Below are 17,204 nucleotides of genomic sequence, written 5' to 3' on the forward strand. Positions count from 1 at the left end.
TTATTGTTAAAGAAAACTTTGCCCGTTTTTTTTTCTCTGATTAAATGAAAACAAAACCACATGAGCTCAGATGAGATTTTCATTATTATTAATCTTTTCATAAAGTCACAATCAGGTCGTTTGTGTCACTCAGTGAGAACGAACAGGAAGTCAGTGTTTGCTGCTCCTGAATGTCACCTGCTCACTGAGTCTTCAGTCTTCAACACTCTGCATCATGATGCGTTTGTGTTCTGGTGTCTGGGATCTGCAGTTTCCATTATGTCCAATAAGACTTCTTCACAATGTTCAACAAAGAGTCAGAAACTGTTTGTTCCTGTTGGACCTGTGTTCACCTGTGTTCACCTGTGTTTACAGCCTCGGCCTCACATCACGCCACCTGGTGGTCAGATGACTCACCCACATCAAATACAAGCTCCTTCACTGCTGATATCATGAGACTGTGTCACTTCCTGTTAGCATCAGTGGAACATGTGGTCAGCTGAAGCAGGTTCTTTTGAAGCCCATTACCTTTAACAGCTGTTTCACTTCACGTGTTACAAACCAAACATCTGCCACATCTGTCAGTCACACAGCTGTGAATCACCTGTGATCGGCTCCTGTCCTCAGTGTATCATGATGTTTCACTGTGACACTGAAGGAAACTTAAAAACAGGATTCTGAATAAAGTTCTGCAGCCTGGAGCTTTATTGTGGAGGGACATCCTCAGGAAGTGAGGTCACACTGGATCCAACTATATGGATCTGCTTTCTATACATGAAACATCAGTGTGTCTGATGCTGTCTATTTTATGAATGACCATAACTGCGTCCCTCACGTCACTGTCCTTGTGTAGTAAACAAATACCTGCTTCTGTGCTCAGATGTCAGAGTGTCCTTGAACGCACCAACAAGGAGACTCGTGTTTGAACAGTAACACAGGCTGAAACAACAAACACACTGAGCTTAGAGCAGCCTCCAGGTGCTCTGTCTCTTTAAGGCGCGCTCACCTGTGCGTGCACCTCACCTGGAAGACGTCGTTGGCGCACTTGCGGCAGAGGTTGTGTTGGCAGGGCAGGATGACCACCGGCTTGGTGAACATCTCCAGACAGATGGGACACACGAGCTGCTTCTCCAGACTCTCCATGATGCTGAGAGACGGCGACGAGCCGGGGGGGGGCACCGTCACCGGGGGGGGAGGAGGAGGGAGGACGGGGAGGGGGGGGGGCGTCCCGGAGTCCAATAAAATAAATAAAAGTAAAGAAGCAGCAGCAGAGAGGAGCGTGGAGGTGTTGTAGTGTTGTAGTGTGGGGGGTCTGTGAGGAAAGGAGTCTGTTTTTAGACAGACTGACGTCAGCCGTTGCCTTGCCGACAAGTCCTTATATGTCAAAGGTCACGGGGAGGCATGACAGGGCAGGGGGATGGGGGGTGAGTAAGCAGGACAGAGTTTATTAAACAGACAGTGACAGTGTGAGAGGAGCTCAAGAGGCTGCAGCGCCCCCTGCTGCTCAGACATGAAGCCATTTTAATCTTTATTAATTAAATAAATCATTTAAAAGCTTTTTATTGTAAAAAATTACATTTTTATTTATTTCCAGAGACCTATCATTTTATAATTCATGTTTTTAAACAGACTTGTTTTATGAATTTAAGGTAAACACAAGAAAATGGACCAGACTCAGTGAATAGCTCCCTAAGCTTAACATGTCCTATGATAACTATTAATTTAGCTATACAGACTAATGAGCAGTGATAACTAACATGTCTTTGGGGTCATCAGGTGGGAACCTCCTTTCACCAGTGTTTCGTCTAGTTGGTCCCACGACACCTCCAGGAGGCTAGACAGTGATCACTGGCGTCCCAGAGTCACTCCCCTAATGCCAGCCATCACTGCTCCTCACACCACCACTATTTTCTTTATCTTGCCTATGCTACCACAAACAACACCATCATCAACTCTGACAAAACACACTAGCAGATTCAGCAAACAAACTCCCCTAAACAGTTGGAGAAAGTGGCGGCCATTTTGAATGAGGGAGGTAGAGTCAAGGAGAGATGCCTTTTGAGCTAAACTCTCCCCCGCCGGGTTAGGCTGTGCTCTACCTCCCCCCCCCCCCTACTCTCCAACACCACACCATTCAACTCACCTAAAACAAACAAACTCACCTAAACAGCCAAAGACACACTACAAACCAATTCAATCCAAGCAAACCATACAGGCCACCTCACCTGGACTAACCGCATGGTCTCAAAGAGGCTCACACAGGCCACACCCCCACTTAAAAACACTTCCTCTTCCTGGATTTCTTCCTTGCTTCTCCTAAGAGTCTGTCTATCCTAAGTGCTCCCCCTGCTGGGCCCCCAGCTACCATTACTCCTTCTCATCCAAATCCACTGACTGGATCTTGCTGCCTCATCTGACATGTCCTTTACAATTTTCCTCACACTCTGTCCACTTGCTCCTAACTCCCTCACCAAAGAGACAACAGACCTTGCTACAAATCCTCTACATCCTACTTCCACTGGACAAATCCTAACTTTCCATCCTCGCTGCTCTGCTTCTGCCCCTAACTCTGCATACCTGAGCTTTTTCCTTTCATATGCTTCTTCAACTAAGGCCTCCCACGGAACAGTCAGCTCTATGAAATATACTTTCATTCTACTCCTAGACCACAAAACTATATCAGGCCTTAGCTTTGTACTGGCTATTTCCTGGGGAACAAGAAGCTTTCCTCCTAAATCTACCTGCATTTCCCAATCACAAGCACCTTCTAAGCTGCCTTGTCTTCTTGTTGTCTTACCAACTTTCTCTCCCTCTTGAACAAACTTGATTGCAACTCTCTTTATTTTAGGCCCTCCTAAATTTGCCTGCCTCCGTGACTCTTCAATGTATGAATGAATCATAATATTACGGATTATGAAATAAAAGCCCCCCGAAATAAACAAATATTTCCAAGAGACTTTTACCTTTAGTGGGCGCAGCAGTTCTGACAGGAGGAAGTCAGGTGACGTAGTATAAAGAGGGGGAGGGGAGTGTGTGTTTCTTTTATCCAGGACAATGTTAACCACGTTTGTTATTGTTACCGTGGCGATGAAGGTCCAGTACACCTGCTGTTTCAGGAGATATTCTTCTAGGTCGAGTCAGACACTGACCTGATTTTAGCTGTGGTCCAATCAGTGAAAAGACCATCAGCTGTTTGTTGTAGCGCCCTCTACAGGACAGACGGACACACAGCAGGCTGTTCAAACTGATTTATTCATCTGAGCACATGACTACAGGTGTGGTCTCATGTACCAGGTGCACTCTCAGCTTCATTCAGAAATAAATATCAACAAAACAAACAAAACCAAAACAATATTTACATCAACAATGAGATTTAAATCACGTTACCATGGTTACAGTTTACAAAACGTGAAGAGCAACGATCTAATGTTGAATCATAACTTTTTTTTTTTTAAGTATATTTTTTGGGGCTTTTATGCCTTTAATGGACAGCACAGTGGAGAGTGACAGGAAGCAGGGAGGCGGAGAGGGGGAGTGACATGCAGTGAAAGGCCGTCCGATGCGGGATTCGAACCGGGCCCGACTGCAGCCTCTACACATGGGGCGCCTGCTTAAACCACTACGCTACACGACACCCCTTGAATCATAACTGTTATTTATAATTAGTGTGTGAACAGTCTGAATGTGTGACACAGACCAATCAGGGAGAGGGGGCGGGGTTAAATCTGTGTTAAAGGAACAGTCTGACATTTAAGAAAACTACAGTCCCTGAGCGACCAAAAGACAGAGCTGCCCTCAGAGAACCTGCAGGTTACCTGGAGACAGTTACCTCATCACAGAGACAGACAGAGAGACAGAGACACAGACAGACAGAGACAGACAGACAGACATACAGACAGGGAGAGACAAACAGACTGAAAGACGAAGAGACAGAGAGAGACAGAAACACAGACACAGACAGACAGAGACAGACAGACAGACACAAAGACGAAGAGACAGAGAGAGACAGAAACACAGAGACACAGACAGACAGAGACAGACAGACAGACACAAAGACGAAGAGACAGAGAGAGACAGAGAGAGACAGACAGACTGAAAGACGAAGAGACAGACTGAAAGACAAAGAGACAGAGACACAGAGAGAGACAGACAGAGAGAGACAGACAGACTGAAAGACGAAGAGACAGAGAGTCAGACAGACAGACAGAGAGAGACAGAGAGAGACAGAGACACAGACAGACAGAGACAGACAGACAGACATACAGACAGAGAGAGACAAACAGACTGAAAGACGAAGAGACAGAGAAAGACAGAGAGAGACAGACAGACTGAAAGAAGAAGAGACAGAGAGAGTCAGACAGACAGACAGAGAGAGACAGAGACAGACAGACTGAAAGACGAAGAGACAGAGAGAGACAGAGAGAGACAGACAGACTGAAAGATGAAGAGACAGAGAGTCAGACAGACAGACAGAGAGAGACAGAGACACAGACAGACAGAGACAGACAGACATACAGACAGAGAGAGACAAACAGACTGAAAGAAGAAGAGACAGAGAGAGTCAGACAGACAGACAGAGAGAGACAGAGACACAGACAGACATACAGACAGAGAGAGACAGAGACAGAGAGAGACAGAGACACAGACAGACTGAAAGACGAAGAGACAGAGACACAGAGAGAGACAGAGAGAGACAGACAGACAGAGAGGGACAGAGAGAGACAGATAGAGATGAATGAGAGTTGTAGTCTTCATGTGTAGGTGTCTCCATATCTGCGCTGTCCCTCAGTGATCAGCTGAGTTTTCTCGCTGGCATTGGTCGGCTGGTGAACGATCGGAGCGCCGGCATCTGCAGGGAAACAAACACACCTGTCACAGGTGAAGTCTTCAAACCAATTCAGCTCACGACCCTGACCTGAGAGCATGTGACACATCCTCCGATAGTGGATGATGATTAAAGGATTCTAGTTTACATCAGAGCTCAGAAATATTTTCAGCTGCTCATTAATGAAGTTTTAATTGACAGATTATTCATTATTCACATAGTGGAGGGGGGTGTGGTCAGCCTGCAGCTACAGGAGAGGCGGACAGGTGGAGGTGAGCAGTGACAGGTGAGTCAATATATGATATATATACATCCTCTGATATATGAAGATATACGGTTATAACATGTATGAAATGTTTATATTAAAAACATCTATGTGATGAATTTTTACTGACATGTTGTGAGTTTTCTATGTCAGACTTCTGTGTTCACATTATATATTTTATTTATTTAAGTTTATTTATACGACATACATGATAGTAGAGAGAGACCGATGTGGGACTCGAACGCCCAAAAATCTATATGTTTATATATGTTCTTCTTTTTCATTAGTTTTAAACTTCACATTCCGGGAAAGTCTCAGACTATATAATATCAACATAATATATGGACATGAATATTAATGTAATATCTGTCAATAATAAAAACATATATACATAAATGTATATGTTTGTTTAGGCTAGATACACATATCAATATATGTACATATATCATATATTACATTTCTGTATGGGATGTTAGAATGCATTCATTATTATTAATTAGAAATAAAACACCTTACTATGTCATTAAGAGATAAATGAATATTTGAAGATGATTGGTCAGTGCTGCCTCAGATAATCAATCAATAATCTGAACTGATCACCTGATAGATGAGGCTCAGTTTGAAGAGGAAGAAGAACTAATACATATCTGCAACACCGTCAAAATGAAAGCTCAGGACTTCCTGTTGTCTCACCGCTGTCGGGGTCGTTGCGTATCTCTTCCTCCAGGTCGTCGGGGGAGATGTAGTCTGACTCCACCCCCTCACCTGTGGGCGTTGGCTTGAGTTTGCCGCAGCAGCAGTTGCAGCAGCAGCAGAGGCAGCAGCAGCAGTAACAGCCGGTCAGGACACCGCACACCACGAACGCACCCTGACACACAGACAGCCATTAGTGACACCCTCACTGTCAGTCTCACAGTACAGCAGTGTAAGCCCCGCCCCCTCACCTTGGCCCACCAGGTGGACAGCATGAAGTAGGTGTTGACGTTGTCCTCTCCGAACTGCTGAGCCACGTAGAGTCCCAGAGAGCCGTACGAGTCGTAGATGTTCCTCTTGCTGAGGTCGGACAGGACGGCGTGGGCGCTGTTCAGCTCCTTGAACTTCTCCGCTGCCTCCGGGTTCTCCGGGTTCTTATCAGGGTGGAACCGCAACGCCAGCTTCCTGTCACCAGACACAGACGATAGCTGAAAGCTCTGGAACAAGCTAGTGAGTAATGATCAGCTGCTGCAGGTGAGTGGGCGGGGCTGTGAGCTTCACCTGTAGGACTTCTTGATGTCGTCATGGCTACAGCCTTTCTCCAGACCCAGGACCTGGTACAGAGACTCTCCAGAGGTGGACAAGGTTCGCTGCCTCCTCTCAGACATCCTGACACCATCACCTGCCGCAGGTGGACATGAGTCAGAAAGGGACCTGGACCTGGACCTGGACTTACCTGAGTCTCAGCCTCAAACATTCATTTAAACAGCCGATCCACTGGTTTAATTGGTCGGACTGGACAGAAACTCTTAGACAAACTGGTCTACAGAGACTTCCTGTTTCTAGAACCACAGGAAGTGGTTTGTTGATCAGGATCATCATTATTGTTTCAAACTGATGGTCCGACACAAGACAAGACGTCAGTGGACAGACACCTGTCCTCAGGTACCCCCCCACCACCACCACCCTCACAGCTGACCCCTGACCTTTAACCTTTATACATCTGCTGCTGTTTGTCTGAGTCAACAGGGTGAAGAGTTCTACTTTCCCAGTTTTTCTCTGACAGTGAACTCAACATATTTGTTTCTGTCGCTCAGACAAAACTATCAGATGTATTGATTGGTGATTGGTTTCAGACTCTCAGTCTCTTGTTCATTACTGGACAAACTGAAATGGTTCAGGTCTTAAAACCAGAGCCTGTGCCTGTATGAGATCTGGACTAATTAGTGACAAGTCTAATCAGAAAACAGTAATGGAGTAAACATGAGGGTCAGGGGCCCCTGGAGGACTGGGGCCCCTGGAGGACTGGGGCCCCTGGAGGACTGGGGCCCCTGGAGGACTGGGGCCAGCCTTGGCCATAACAACAATATAAGATATAATATATAGCTCAGTGAACAGAAGCTCAGCCGGAAGTGTGAACCCTGTGATTCAAACACACACAACTTTATTGACAGTTGCATATCTATGACAGAGGAAACACCAGGCGTCCTCTGGAAACCACGTATCTCAGTCTGTGGTCTGTGGACCAGGTCTCACAACAATATGTGGTTTTCACTGGACAGAGGTGAGACATATCATACAGGTGATGATGTCACACAGGTTGGTAGAACATTTGTCGACCTGTAAAGAAATGTGAAGGTAAATGTGAGGATTAAAGAGCTCTTACCTGTGTGTTGAAGCCTTGGAGCGTTCTGTCTACCTGTCCAGGTGTCTGTGCTCCTCGTCTTGACCAAGCGTCTACCTGTCCAAGTGTCTGTGAGGGGATCTCTGACAGCCCGCATCAAACATTCAGCAGCAGCTCGGCTCAGGTGACCAGCAGGCCGCCACGCCTGCTCGGGTTTCACCAAGACACTCTGATGAACGCTTTGTGATGTGGAGGGGAGGTTGCCATAACGACCTGGTGGGTGGGGGTGGGGGCTCAGAGATGTCATTCAACTTAGAACAGTCAACAGAAGCCGTAGTAGCAGGTGTGATAGCCTCAGCTGACAGGTCACCTGACAGGTCTCCTGACGGCCTTCCTGTTTGTAGCATCTGCCCTCTTCACTTCCTGAACTACACCTGAACAAGGTGTTTTCTTTGAACTGGGGTGCTAGGTGTTTGAACTCTGACAGGTGGAGACCAGGTGTCCTGCTGCAGACACTGGTCACATGTTGAAGCTCAGTGGTTGTTCAGTGTTCAGGTGTGTTCAGGTGTGTTCAAGTGTGTTCAGGTGTGTACAGGTGTGTTCAGGTGTGTTCATGTGTGTTCAGGTGTGGAGTCAGTTCTTAACCTGAGCTGTTTGAACAACTCAACTGACGTCAGTAAAAATCCATCAGTCAAACATCAAAGCTTCTGTTTCTTTTATTTTGAAGGAATCAATAATCATATTAACAGCTGAATGTGTTTGTAAAGATACATTGATTGAATTGAATCTGTGATCAGAGAATAAAAACAACACATCACCTTTCACCTTCTTACAGAGGAAAAGCTAACACGGCTAACTAGCTTCATCAGCTGAGGAGGGGGAGGGGCTAACACCTGAACATCAGAACAGACTCCAGACAGAGGGGGAGGGGCTAACACCTGAGCCTCACGATGAACTGAAAGAATCAAACAGAATCGAGAACCTTCTTCTTCTGTCAGAGACCAGGAGCAGGACTTGATAAGGAGGGTGAGATGTTGAAGGCCTGGTTCCCTCAGAACCCTGAAAACAAGAACAGAGTTCTGATGAGAACCAGACCAGGTCTGTGGATCAGCACACGGACAGATGACTTGTTAGAGTAGAGGGTGTGTTTGATTTTCATTCATTACAGGGAAGGAAATACTCACAACTGATTGGTCCAACAGTGACTGGAAGCTGATTGGCTGATGCTCCAGCAGACCGGGCCTGTCGTCTGGAACAGTTCTAACAGGAACAACAAGAATGTTTCAGGAGAACGTCACCACAATAAAAGACAAAACAAACATCACAACATGATGATAAAGACAAATCTCCAATCTGTAGTATCAAGAAGCTCCTCAAAACCCTCAGAACCCTTCACAATCTTTAGGATGCTTTCAAGGACCAGTGGAAACTTCTCAAGGACCTCTTGAATATTTAAGACCTGTGTAAACTCTTAAGGACCTCTAGAACCTTGTCAAGGACCAATGGGAATCCTTTAAAACCCTTTAGAACTCTATCAACCTTTCTCTAAGAATGTATGGGACCCCGATAACAATCTCTATAACCTTTTTAAAAATATGGGGCTCCCTTTTAAGAACCCCTAGAACCTTTTTAAGAACCAGTGGGAACTCATTAAGCTCCACTAGAACCTGTTTAAGGACGGACCCATTAAACCCCTTAGGGATGTTTAGGACTTCCAACAACCTGAGGGAGCCTGTTTCTGGGTCGTCCTTCAGGCACCTGAGACTGATTTGTCTGTGGAACCAAGAACCAGCTGCAGTTCACTCACAGAGCTGCAGGGGCCGCTGTCCCGGTCACACAGGCTGATCCTGCAGTGCAGATACACATCGTCGTACGTCCCGTGGAACAGGAAGAGCAGTGCCGAGAAGCGAGCTCGCTGCGACCGCCCGTTTTCAACCACCGCCACATGACGACGGTCAACTGGACACCTGGAGGAGTGAGCCAATCACAGAGCAGCTAGTACTCAGAGTCAGCAGAGTTAACATTCTTACAACAAACCTGCTGGCAGAAGGAAAAGCTCGGTGATTGGCTACAGCAGCACCTGGTGGACATTAGAGGCTCTGCAGCTCAGACCTGAGGAGGCTGTGACTCTTTAAATCATGAGAACTGGACTTTTCTTTTCCTGTTCTTCACCTGTGTTTCACATCTTGTCTGAATTAATGTCACTGATATTTTTATTTATATGTTTCTTTTTAAATTTAACATTTTTTTTATTTAAAAATTATATTAAAGTGATAAAAAAAAACAGAGAAGCTTTTAGGGCTCTATCTAACAAATCATGATTGATTATTCAGAAGATGATTTTCTTAATTAATCAATGACTTGTTTGGTCCAATGTGATGTCTTCAGATGTCTTGTTTTGGTCAGTTAAAACCTGAAGACATAAAATGTCACATTTTGTTCAGTGACTTAACAATTAATCAATAATCAAAATAGCTGTTGATTATTCTTCTGCTGATCAACTAATTGACTAATCAATAACTGACTAATTGCTACAGCTGTAGTAATGTTCATTTGTAGTTTATACTGAGCTCTGTTCTGTGCAGCCATCTGGACTGACCCCTCACCGGTTCTGGATCAGGGCATGTTGGACCAGATCGTCGGCGCTGGGAGAGTTTGTGACGTAACAGTTCTCCAGAACAAGGACGAAGCCGTTGTTGTCATAGTTCTCCATGGAAACGCCCACGTGCAAAGCGGAGCCGAGCGGCAGGCTGACCGGGCCGGAGGGAAACGGCTGGCTGTAGTCCGGCCTCTGGTAAAGAGTCATAGACGCTCTGGTGGGGTCACCTGAACGCACCACGCCAACTCGACCCCCCCTGAGGCCAAGAATTACATGTTTGTAAAAATGTTTCTGATCAGAGACAAACTGCAACAACAGTGACTTTACTTTAGGTTTACCTTAACTATGACTGTGTGAATTACTCTAATGAGATTTTAAGGGCATGTTAATGGATTGTAATATATGAAGGTGTCTTTAATGGAGTGTTTATGATTCTTAAGGGCTTTTTAAGGAGAAAAAAACCTTTAAAACTGACCAAATATCATGAAAATCTATAATTAAAGGATGACGTTCGTCTCATCTGGTAAACATTAACCATGAACCCGTAGGTAACCATAGTAACCGTGTTGATGCCTCAGATAACTGACAGGTTAAGTACAAACGCATCATGTCAGACAGTCGGACCAATCAGAGGGTGAGGACTAACTCACGGTGGCTGGTATTGGATGGCAGCATTGAGGCTGGTGACATCATCCAGCGGGAAGACGCAGGTGAACGGGACGCTCATCGGGACGGGGAGAGAGACGTTGGTCGGATCAGCTGGGTAAACAAACAACATGTTGGAGTAGGTGATGTGGGTCCCGTTGGTCTGGAACAAAGACAGGAGAACAGCTCAGTAATCAGTCCAGCAGTTCTGGCTCCGCCTCCGTAAACACCTGCTCTAGAGACACAAAACAGGTAGATAGTAGATATCTACAAGTAGATATTTGGTCAAAACTGACGTTTGACAACAAAACATAGAGTCCACAGCAACTGCTGCAGCTATCTGATCGTAAAGCAAAACAAAATGTTAATAACCTGAAGATGGCACTAGAGGTTATTACAGTTCATCCAGAGGGGAACATGAACATCTGAAATACACTTCATCACAGTCCAACCAATAGTTGTTGAGATATTCAGTCAGTGGAGACTGAGCCATGATGCTAACGATGCTAACATGGCTAAAAGGTTATTGTGTGTAATTTCAGAGAACAAGAGGATGTACACCACAGTTATTACACTCTGACTTGGTTAAGTTAAAGCGAGCAGGTCGATAGCCACAGCTAGCTTTAGCTAAAGCTGAATGTGGTATTAGAAACTAAGGACCCAAATGCTGACAGACAAAAAGGGTTTGGTTGGGAAAAAAGGGTAATTTAATAGAGAAAACCAAACTTACAACTCAAGCAGAACTCAGAAACAACTTAACAAGTTTGAACATAAACCATGACAAATCTTCTTTTCCCAACCTTTTCCCAGTGTTTGAAAAACGTGTTATGGTGATCTGACATGTCGTTTGTCTCACACAAACATGAGACATAACTAAACCCATGATGGTGGGAAGAGATGTAAGCTAACACCAACAAAGCTAGCTCTGCTCAAATGCTAAAAGGGGGTCATTCTGACATTCACTTTATAGCACATAATGGGAACCTGAGAAAGGTGTTCCCCAGTCTCTATTCACGAAATATGACATGAGCGGTTGTGGGAATTCATCACAGGGGTTTCCTGGTCCCCAGCACTGCCACATGGCTCTCAATATAATATATATTATACTAGGGAACTAATCAAATGTTTGGAGTCACCAGATGCCAGTTTGTCCAAGATTGTCCGGTTTCAAGCTGGGTGTCCGAGTCCTGACAAATATCAAATAATAAATAATTATCCAGGTTTTCACCCCAATTACAAATAATAATTATAATATTAAACTTACATAGACATTTATCATGTTCTGTCTCAGTCATTATTTCACCCAACATAAAAACATTGGTGTCATGGTCAAGGCTGTTGCTAGCTGATAGCTGAGTCTCAGTTCAGAGGCCCCATTCCTTCATCAGTGGCAGGTCTTTCTGAGAGAACCTGTCAGGGTGCTAACTGCTAACTGTTAGCTGTCATGCTGAAGACACAGTCTGTCTTTTCCTAAGAACTCCAGGAGGTTAACGTCTTTCCTCATACGGAACCGGAAATGCTGACTACGAAAATACTGCGTTCATGACGTCCATGGTGTTGAAAGGTACCTGCGCACATGCATGTACATGCGGTACACTTAAGGGTCTTAGCTTAGGGGTTTAAAGATGTGGTCACCAAAGGTCATAGCTTAATGCTGCCTTACTCAGGGTTAGTGTGGGAGCCTGGGAACATAGATGCACTGCTGTTGGGAGACTGGTATTCTTGGTACCGGCTCAGACATCGAACCACACTTACCTTCACTACGTTTCCACAGACACCCTTGCTTCGCTCGACCAGGTACCACATCGCCTCCGGATGGTCGACCTGCTGGTGGCAGCGTGGGTCGATCAGGTGAGCGGAGGAGGCATTAAACCCTTGCTCCTGCAGCGCCCTCTTCTGGACCATCAGGCGCAGGTAGTCCTGTCCACAAACCAGCTCTGGCTCTGGAAAACCCCCTGGCAGACCTGGACCACAAGATAACATACCAAAGAAACAATGCAGCAGGAACATGGCATTGTGGGTATTAGAGTCTTTATTATCACAGCCCAGTCCATGTAAACCTTTAAATTCACGTCAACATTTACTGACAAAGTGTTAATTAACTCTTAGAGCACAGTTAATGAACTTCGATACATGACACTGACCTGAGCAGATGACACCAGCATCTTCACCATGGTTGCAGTTATGAGTGCCGAACCCCCGGTGCTGACACTGTGATAATGCAGACTCACTGCCTACACAGCCAACATCATCCATCCAGATCGGTCCGGCCCCCTGTCCAAACCTGGCAGCAGAAGTTGCAGACTGGGCGGAGCCACAGTTCAGCTGTCTGCAGACCACCCGGGCTTCATTAATGTCCCAGGCATCATCACAAACTGTTCCCCACTGGTTGTTATAGAAGATCTCCACTCTACCTGAGCACACCGAGTCACCGTTCACCAGTCTCAAGACTGGAGACTGGAGAGCTGAACCGTAGCAATAGACACAGCAATAGATACAGTCAGCAAGACAGAAGCACATGGGAACACTGAAGAATCTCTAGAATGTCTTTGAGGATCTGTGGGATCAACTTGAGGGACCTTCTTTAGGACTCTTGAAGGATCTCTAGAAACACTCAACTGATTTATGGAACCCCCTTGAAGGACCTCTAGAACCTCTCTAAGGACCTTTGGGTAGCCCTTAAGGACCTGCAAAACCCTTCTGTGGACTTGTGGTAACCCATTTAGAATGCCTGAATCAAGAAAACCAGTTCTCGATATTCAGCACATGTGGAACCCCTCAAAATGATCACAGAACCTCGTCGCTGCACCTGAAACCCCAGTATCGCAACGCTTCATGGTTACTCACCCTGACGTTCACACCTCCAGTTGATCTTGTCACTGCTCACACAGGTTTCACCTTCAGCACAGGTGTTACACACCGTGGTGTTGACATCTGCAGAGGAACAAAAAAAACAAAGTAGAATTTGATGGTACCAAACATCTGAATGATCCTTCAACACATAATCATCTGTTGGCTCAGAGGAATATGGGAGTGTTAGCAGTTGAGACCTCTGGTTCATGGTCCCAGTATTTGGTTCTGTAAACTTCTATATAAGGAGGTCTTACCTGCACAGTAAGCCAGCCGACACAGAGTCGGGCTCACAAACTTGTAGACCTGGTAGTTTCCTGGACAGGCTTTCATGTGGATGGGGTGGGACTGAAACTGGCAGCAGCCTCTCTCCCAGCTGCCACAAACCCTCCCCTGTATGATGCCCTGTGCAGTTGTTGGGTGGGGGGTCTGGAGCCACAGTGGAGCATCAGTCCCACACATGTGACTCTCAATGCAACGCTCCGGCATCTGAACGCTGCTGTTACCAATGAATAGGCGATACCAGCCCTGCCAGTCAGTGAGGCTGTCACAGGCCACAGACTCTGGGTTGGCCTTGAAGTCCGTAGCTCTCCAGGCGTCTTGTAATGGAGTGTAGTGCTGACACGGGTCAATGCAGCGAGCTGCGCCATCCAACTGGAGGCAGTCCTGACCAAAAGGGCACTGAGTGTTGCCACAGGCGATCCTCACTGAGCGGGATTTGGGTTTGGCAGCAACATTTTGTTTTGGGACAGGCGTCACTAGGCAGGAGAAGGAGCCTGGGGTGTTTTCGCAGAGCTCGCCTGGACCACATGGGGGGTGGGGCAGTGAGCACTCATCGATGTCCACGCAGCCCTGGAGCAGTGACCAGCGGTAGCCTCGGCCACAGCACGCATTGGTACAGGTGGTTTTGTTGTAGCAGGTGAAGCCATCTCCCACCACACCATCGTCACAGCGGCAGGACATGTCCACAGTCTGGACACTGTTGTCATGGAGGGAGGTGTGGCATCGAGCCAGTTGGTGACAGGCCTCACAGCTGGTGGCCACAGATCCTGAGGACATGTAAGGTTCATTCTCAGTTAGCTAAAAGCTAGTGTTGGCTAACGCCGAAGTGTCCTGGGGATAGTGAAACTAATATTTGAGAAGATTGTGGTTGTTTAATGTATAAAGTCAATATCATTAAAGGAGCAATGTCAATTTAGCTATTGCTACATAGCTAACATTAGCATTAGCAGCTGTTTACTAACCAGTATAGAAGAAATCTTGTGAGTTCAACATCAAACTTCATTCCTTTACTCACCATCATCTGTCTCCAGAGGTGGAAACAACTTTTGTTTTGCTTCTATTTCTATCACTTAATTTATTGTGCTGAAGTTAGCATGCTAACCACCTAGCTCCAGCCTGTTCAGACTGTCCCCACACTTTCTGTCCCTGTACTGTCCAGTCTGTCCTGAAGAAGCAGCTGCTCAAAGGACGTGTTCTTACCTGTTGTCTTATAAACGCAACAATGTAAGTAAACGGCTGCTAATGCTAATATTAGCTATGTAGCAATGGCAAAAGTTACATGTAGCTCCTTTAGCTAAACTGTAAAACTATCACTGCCACTTTACAGCAATGTAGATTCACATGTGTGTGGTGTGTTCACACAACCCTTCAGATACAACAGCTCTGACTCGGCTCCTGTGGACTCACCTGTGGACTCACCTATACTCTGAGCTGAGCAGGCAGTCAGGAGGAGCAGGTGGATGAACCAGTGAAACATTTTGAATCACAGCTGTTAGAGAGAGAAACGATGATGATGATGGTGAACAGGTGAGCGGGTTTACCTGGTTATTTCAGATCACTGGTCATTGGCCTTCACATTAGTTCATTCTGACTGAAGTCATCACACAGGTATATCAGATGTGATTAATTATTGCTAATCATCTCATTAATGTAATAAACCTGATAAATCTATCCATCTATGAGCTCATTAAGTGTCTTTGAAAGTTATAAGTATCAGCAAGCTCAAATTACATACATGCTTTTATTTCTTCTCATTTAGATTGTTGTAATGCTCTGTTTACCTGATGTCTTTGAACGTCTCCAAACTGTCAAAGTGCAGAAACTAGAAAGAACAACAGATCATAGATCAGTCAGTTTTATTTTCCCTCCACTGGCTCCCGATCAAATTCCTCATCGATATCAAAACACCACTGTGACCTTTAGAGCCTGACCCATGTATTTCTGACCTCATCCTCCCTTATCCAGCCAATAAGGAGCTTAGATCTACCTGGAACCCATTATAAAACCTGACTGAGCTTTTCAAGCTGCAACTGAAACGCTCTCTCATGGTTACGATCCACAGGTGAAACGTTTTCATTCAGACACATTTCCTCCTCCATTTTCATTATTGCTTGTTACTGACTTTTGTACTTTATTATTGATGAAAGTTGCTGTAAATAAACTTTATTGTTAATATTTCCGTCCTGCTGTACATCACAACGGATAATATATCCTGTATGTTAACTATATATCTTATATATATATCGTATATGTGTTAAACAGTAGAACATAATGACAGTAATAGTAAAGTTGAAATAATTCAGTTTTTTGATAATGATTTTCTCATTGCTCCTCACACGACTCATTCCAATGTGTTTGTAGATATCAAACACTCTGTCATTATAAACCTAATAACATGGATTAATAATAATGTCCCTGAGCAGACGTACCTGTGTGGTGTCCTCAGTCCTCGGTGCAGTCCTCTTACTGTCTCCAGACTTCAGTCTCAGCTCCTCAGTCCTGATGACTCACCTCAGGTTAATGACTGTTTGATCTAATCATCAGTTCACTGTTGTTATAAAACCATAAATTACTTTTCTGTTGAGATTCTGAGTTTCACTTCTGGTTCTGGAGATTTCTCTCTCTCCATGTCGCCTCCTGAGAAGCTTCAAACTACACCTGTCCAACAGGTGTAGTTTGAAGTTTGCTGTTTAAGTTGTTGAACTCCTGAGATTCTACAGACACGAAGTTTCCAGCAGTTTGATCTTCTTACAATCTTCTCTGATGAGAGCAGCAGGTTTTAATGGGAACAAAAGTTTAGACTGACAGACTCACACAGAGATCGTCAAGTTATTAAAGTCATTATAGCTTTCCTTCTGTTGAGTCATTATTCAGAAAATAAATATTTTTAACAGATATAAAAATTTAAATTGTGAGCAGCAGCAGCATCTGACTGATATTCAGGACATAAAAATCATTAAACCATTAAACAAAGAACAGACAAAATATTGTTGTCATCAACATCATCATCATCGTCAGTCAGAAACGAGCTGCAGATGTCTTCACTCTGCTGCAGTGGGACTCAGTGGTTCATTTTTTCTTCTTTTTCTAAACTGCCCAGATGTTTCATGTATCCAATCACTGTGCACCATAAGGACATGTCAATGCTTAATAAACTAGAACCACCTCCTCCTCCAGGTTACATCCCTGTTTATCCAGACTCATATACAATATTAGACATCTGTGTGAAATGTTGTCATAATTTCTGTGTGAAGTCTTGAGAAATGGCTAAAAAGTGTTTTGTGAGATCACACTGACGTTGAACTTTGAGCTTTGACCATCTAAATCTAATCAGTTCATCCTTGAGTCCAGGTGAATGTTTGTGCCAAATATGAAGAAGTTCCTTCAAGGTGTTACTGAGATATCGTGTCCACGAGAATGAGACGGACAAACGACCTGAAAA

The 17,204-nt window shown here is 44.9% G+C and overlaps 3 protein-coding genes across 7 annotated transcripts in view; all 3 read right to left on the reverse strand.

Moving 5' to 3' along the window:
- LOC130178908 (E3 ubiquitin-protein ligase TRIM63-like) overlaps positions 1 to 1,341 on the reverse strand; it is an 8,932-nt gene extending 7,591 nt beyond the window's left edge. For both annotated transcript variants that reach the window (XM_056391529.1, XM_056391528.1), the window contains exon 1: positions 1,003 to 1,341. In XM_056391529.1, the coding sequence (XP_056247504.1) occupies positions 1,003 to 1,122 (120 nt within the window). In that variant the 5' untranslated portion in view covers positions 1,123 to 1,341. The remainder of the gene's footprint in view (positions 1 to 1,002) is intronic.
- Positions 1,342 to 4,639: 3,298 nt separating this feature from the next.
- LOC130178945 (dnaJ homolog subfamily C member 5B-like) lies at positions 4,640 to 6,430 on the reverse strand. Of its 3 annotated transcripts, none has more exons than XM_056391597.1 (4): positions 6,324 to 6,430; positions 6,014 to 6,227; positions 5,763 to 5,937; positions 4,640 to 4,828 (listed from the first exon to the last, which is right to left on the reverse strand). In XM_056391597.1, exons 1-4 carry the CDS (start codon positions 6,428 to 6,430, stop codon positions 4,731 to 4,733), a joined length of 594 nt encoding a protein of 197 aa, XP_056247572.1. In that variant the 3' UTR covers positions 4,640 to 4,730. The 3 variants fall into 3 exon arrangements, with proteins under 3 accessions (XP_056247572.1, XP_056247574.1, XP_056247573.1); XM_056391599.1 differs by having other exon boundaries at positions 4,640 to 4,818; positions 5,759 to 5,937; XM_056391598.1 differs by having other exon boundaries at positions 5,748 to 5,937.
- Positions 6,431 to 8,101: 1,671 nt separating this feature from the next.
- Positions 8,102 to 15,765, reverse strand: LOC130178889 (uromodulin-like). 2 transcript variants are annotated; one of them, XM_056391497.1, is made up of 11 exons: positions 15,544 to 15,765; positions 15,182 to 15,251; positions 13,738 to 14,529; positions 13,478 to 13,564; positions 12,775 to 13,095; positions 12,386 to 12,594; positions 10,636 to 10,793; positions 9,993 to 10,241; positions 9,194 to 9,353; positions 8,571 to 8,646; positions 8,102 to 8,445 (listed from the first exon to the last, which is right to left on the reverse strand). In XM_056391497.1, the coding sequence occupies exons 2-11, from the start codon at positions 15,237 to 15,239 to the stop codon at positions 8,438 to 8,440; spliced, it is 2,118 nt and encodes a 705-aa protein (XP_056247472.1). In that variant the 5' UTR covers positions 15,240 to 15,251; positions 15,544 to 15,765; the 3' UTR covers positions 8,102 to 8,437. The 2 variants fall into 2 exon arrangements, with proteins under 2 accessions (XP_056247472.1, XP_056247471.1); XM_056391496.1 differs by having other exon boundaries at positions 15,170 to 15,251.
- Between the last annotated feature and the right edge of the window lie 1,439 nt (positions 15,766 to 17,204).

The sequence above is a fragment of the Seriola aureovittata genome, chromosome 12 (assembly GCF_021018895.1).
Source record: "Seriola aureovittata isolate HTS-2021-v1 ecotype China chromosome 12, ASM2101889v1, whole genome shotgun sequence".
NCBI lineage: Eukaryota > Metazoa > Chordata > Actinopteri > Carangiformes > Carangidae > Seriola > Seriola aureovittata.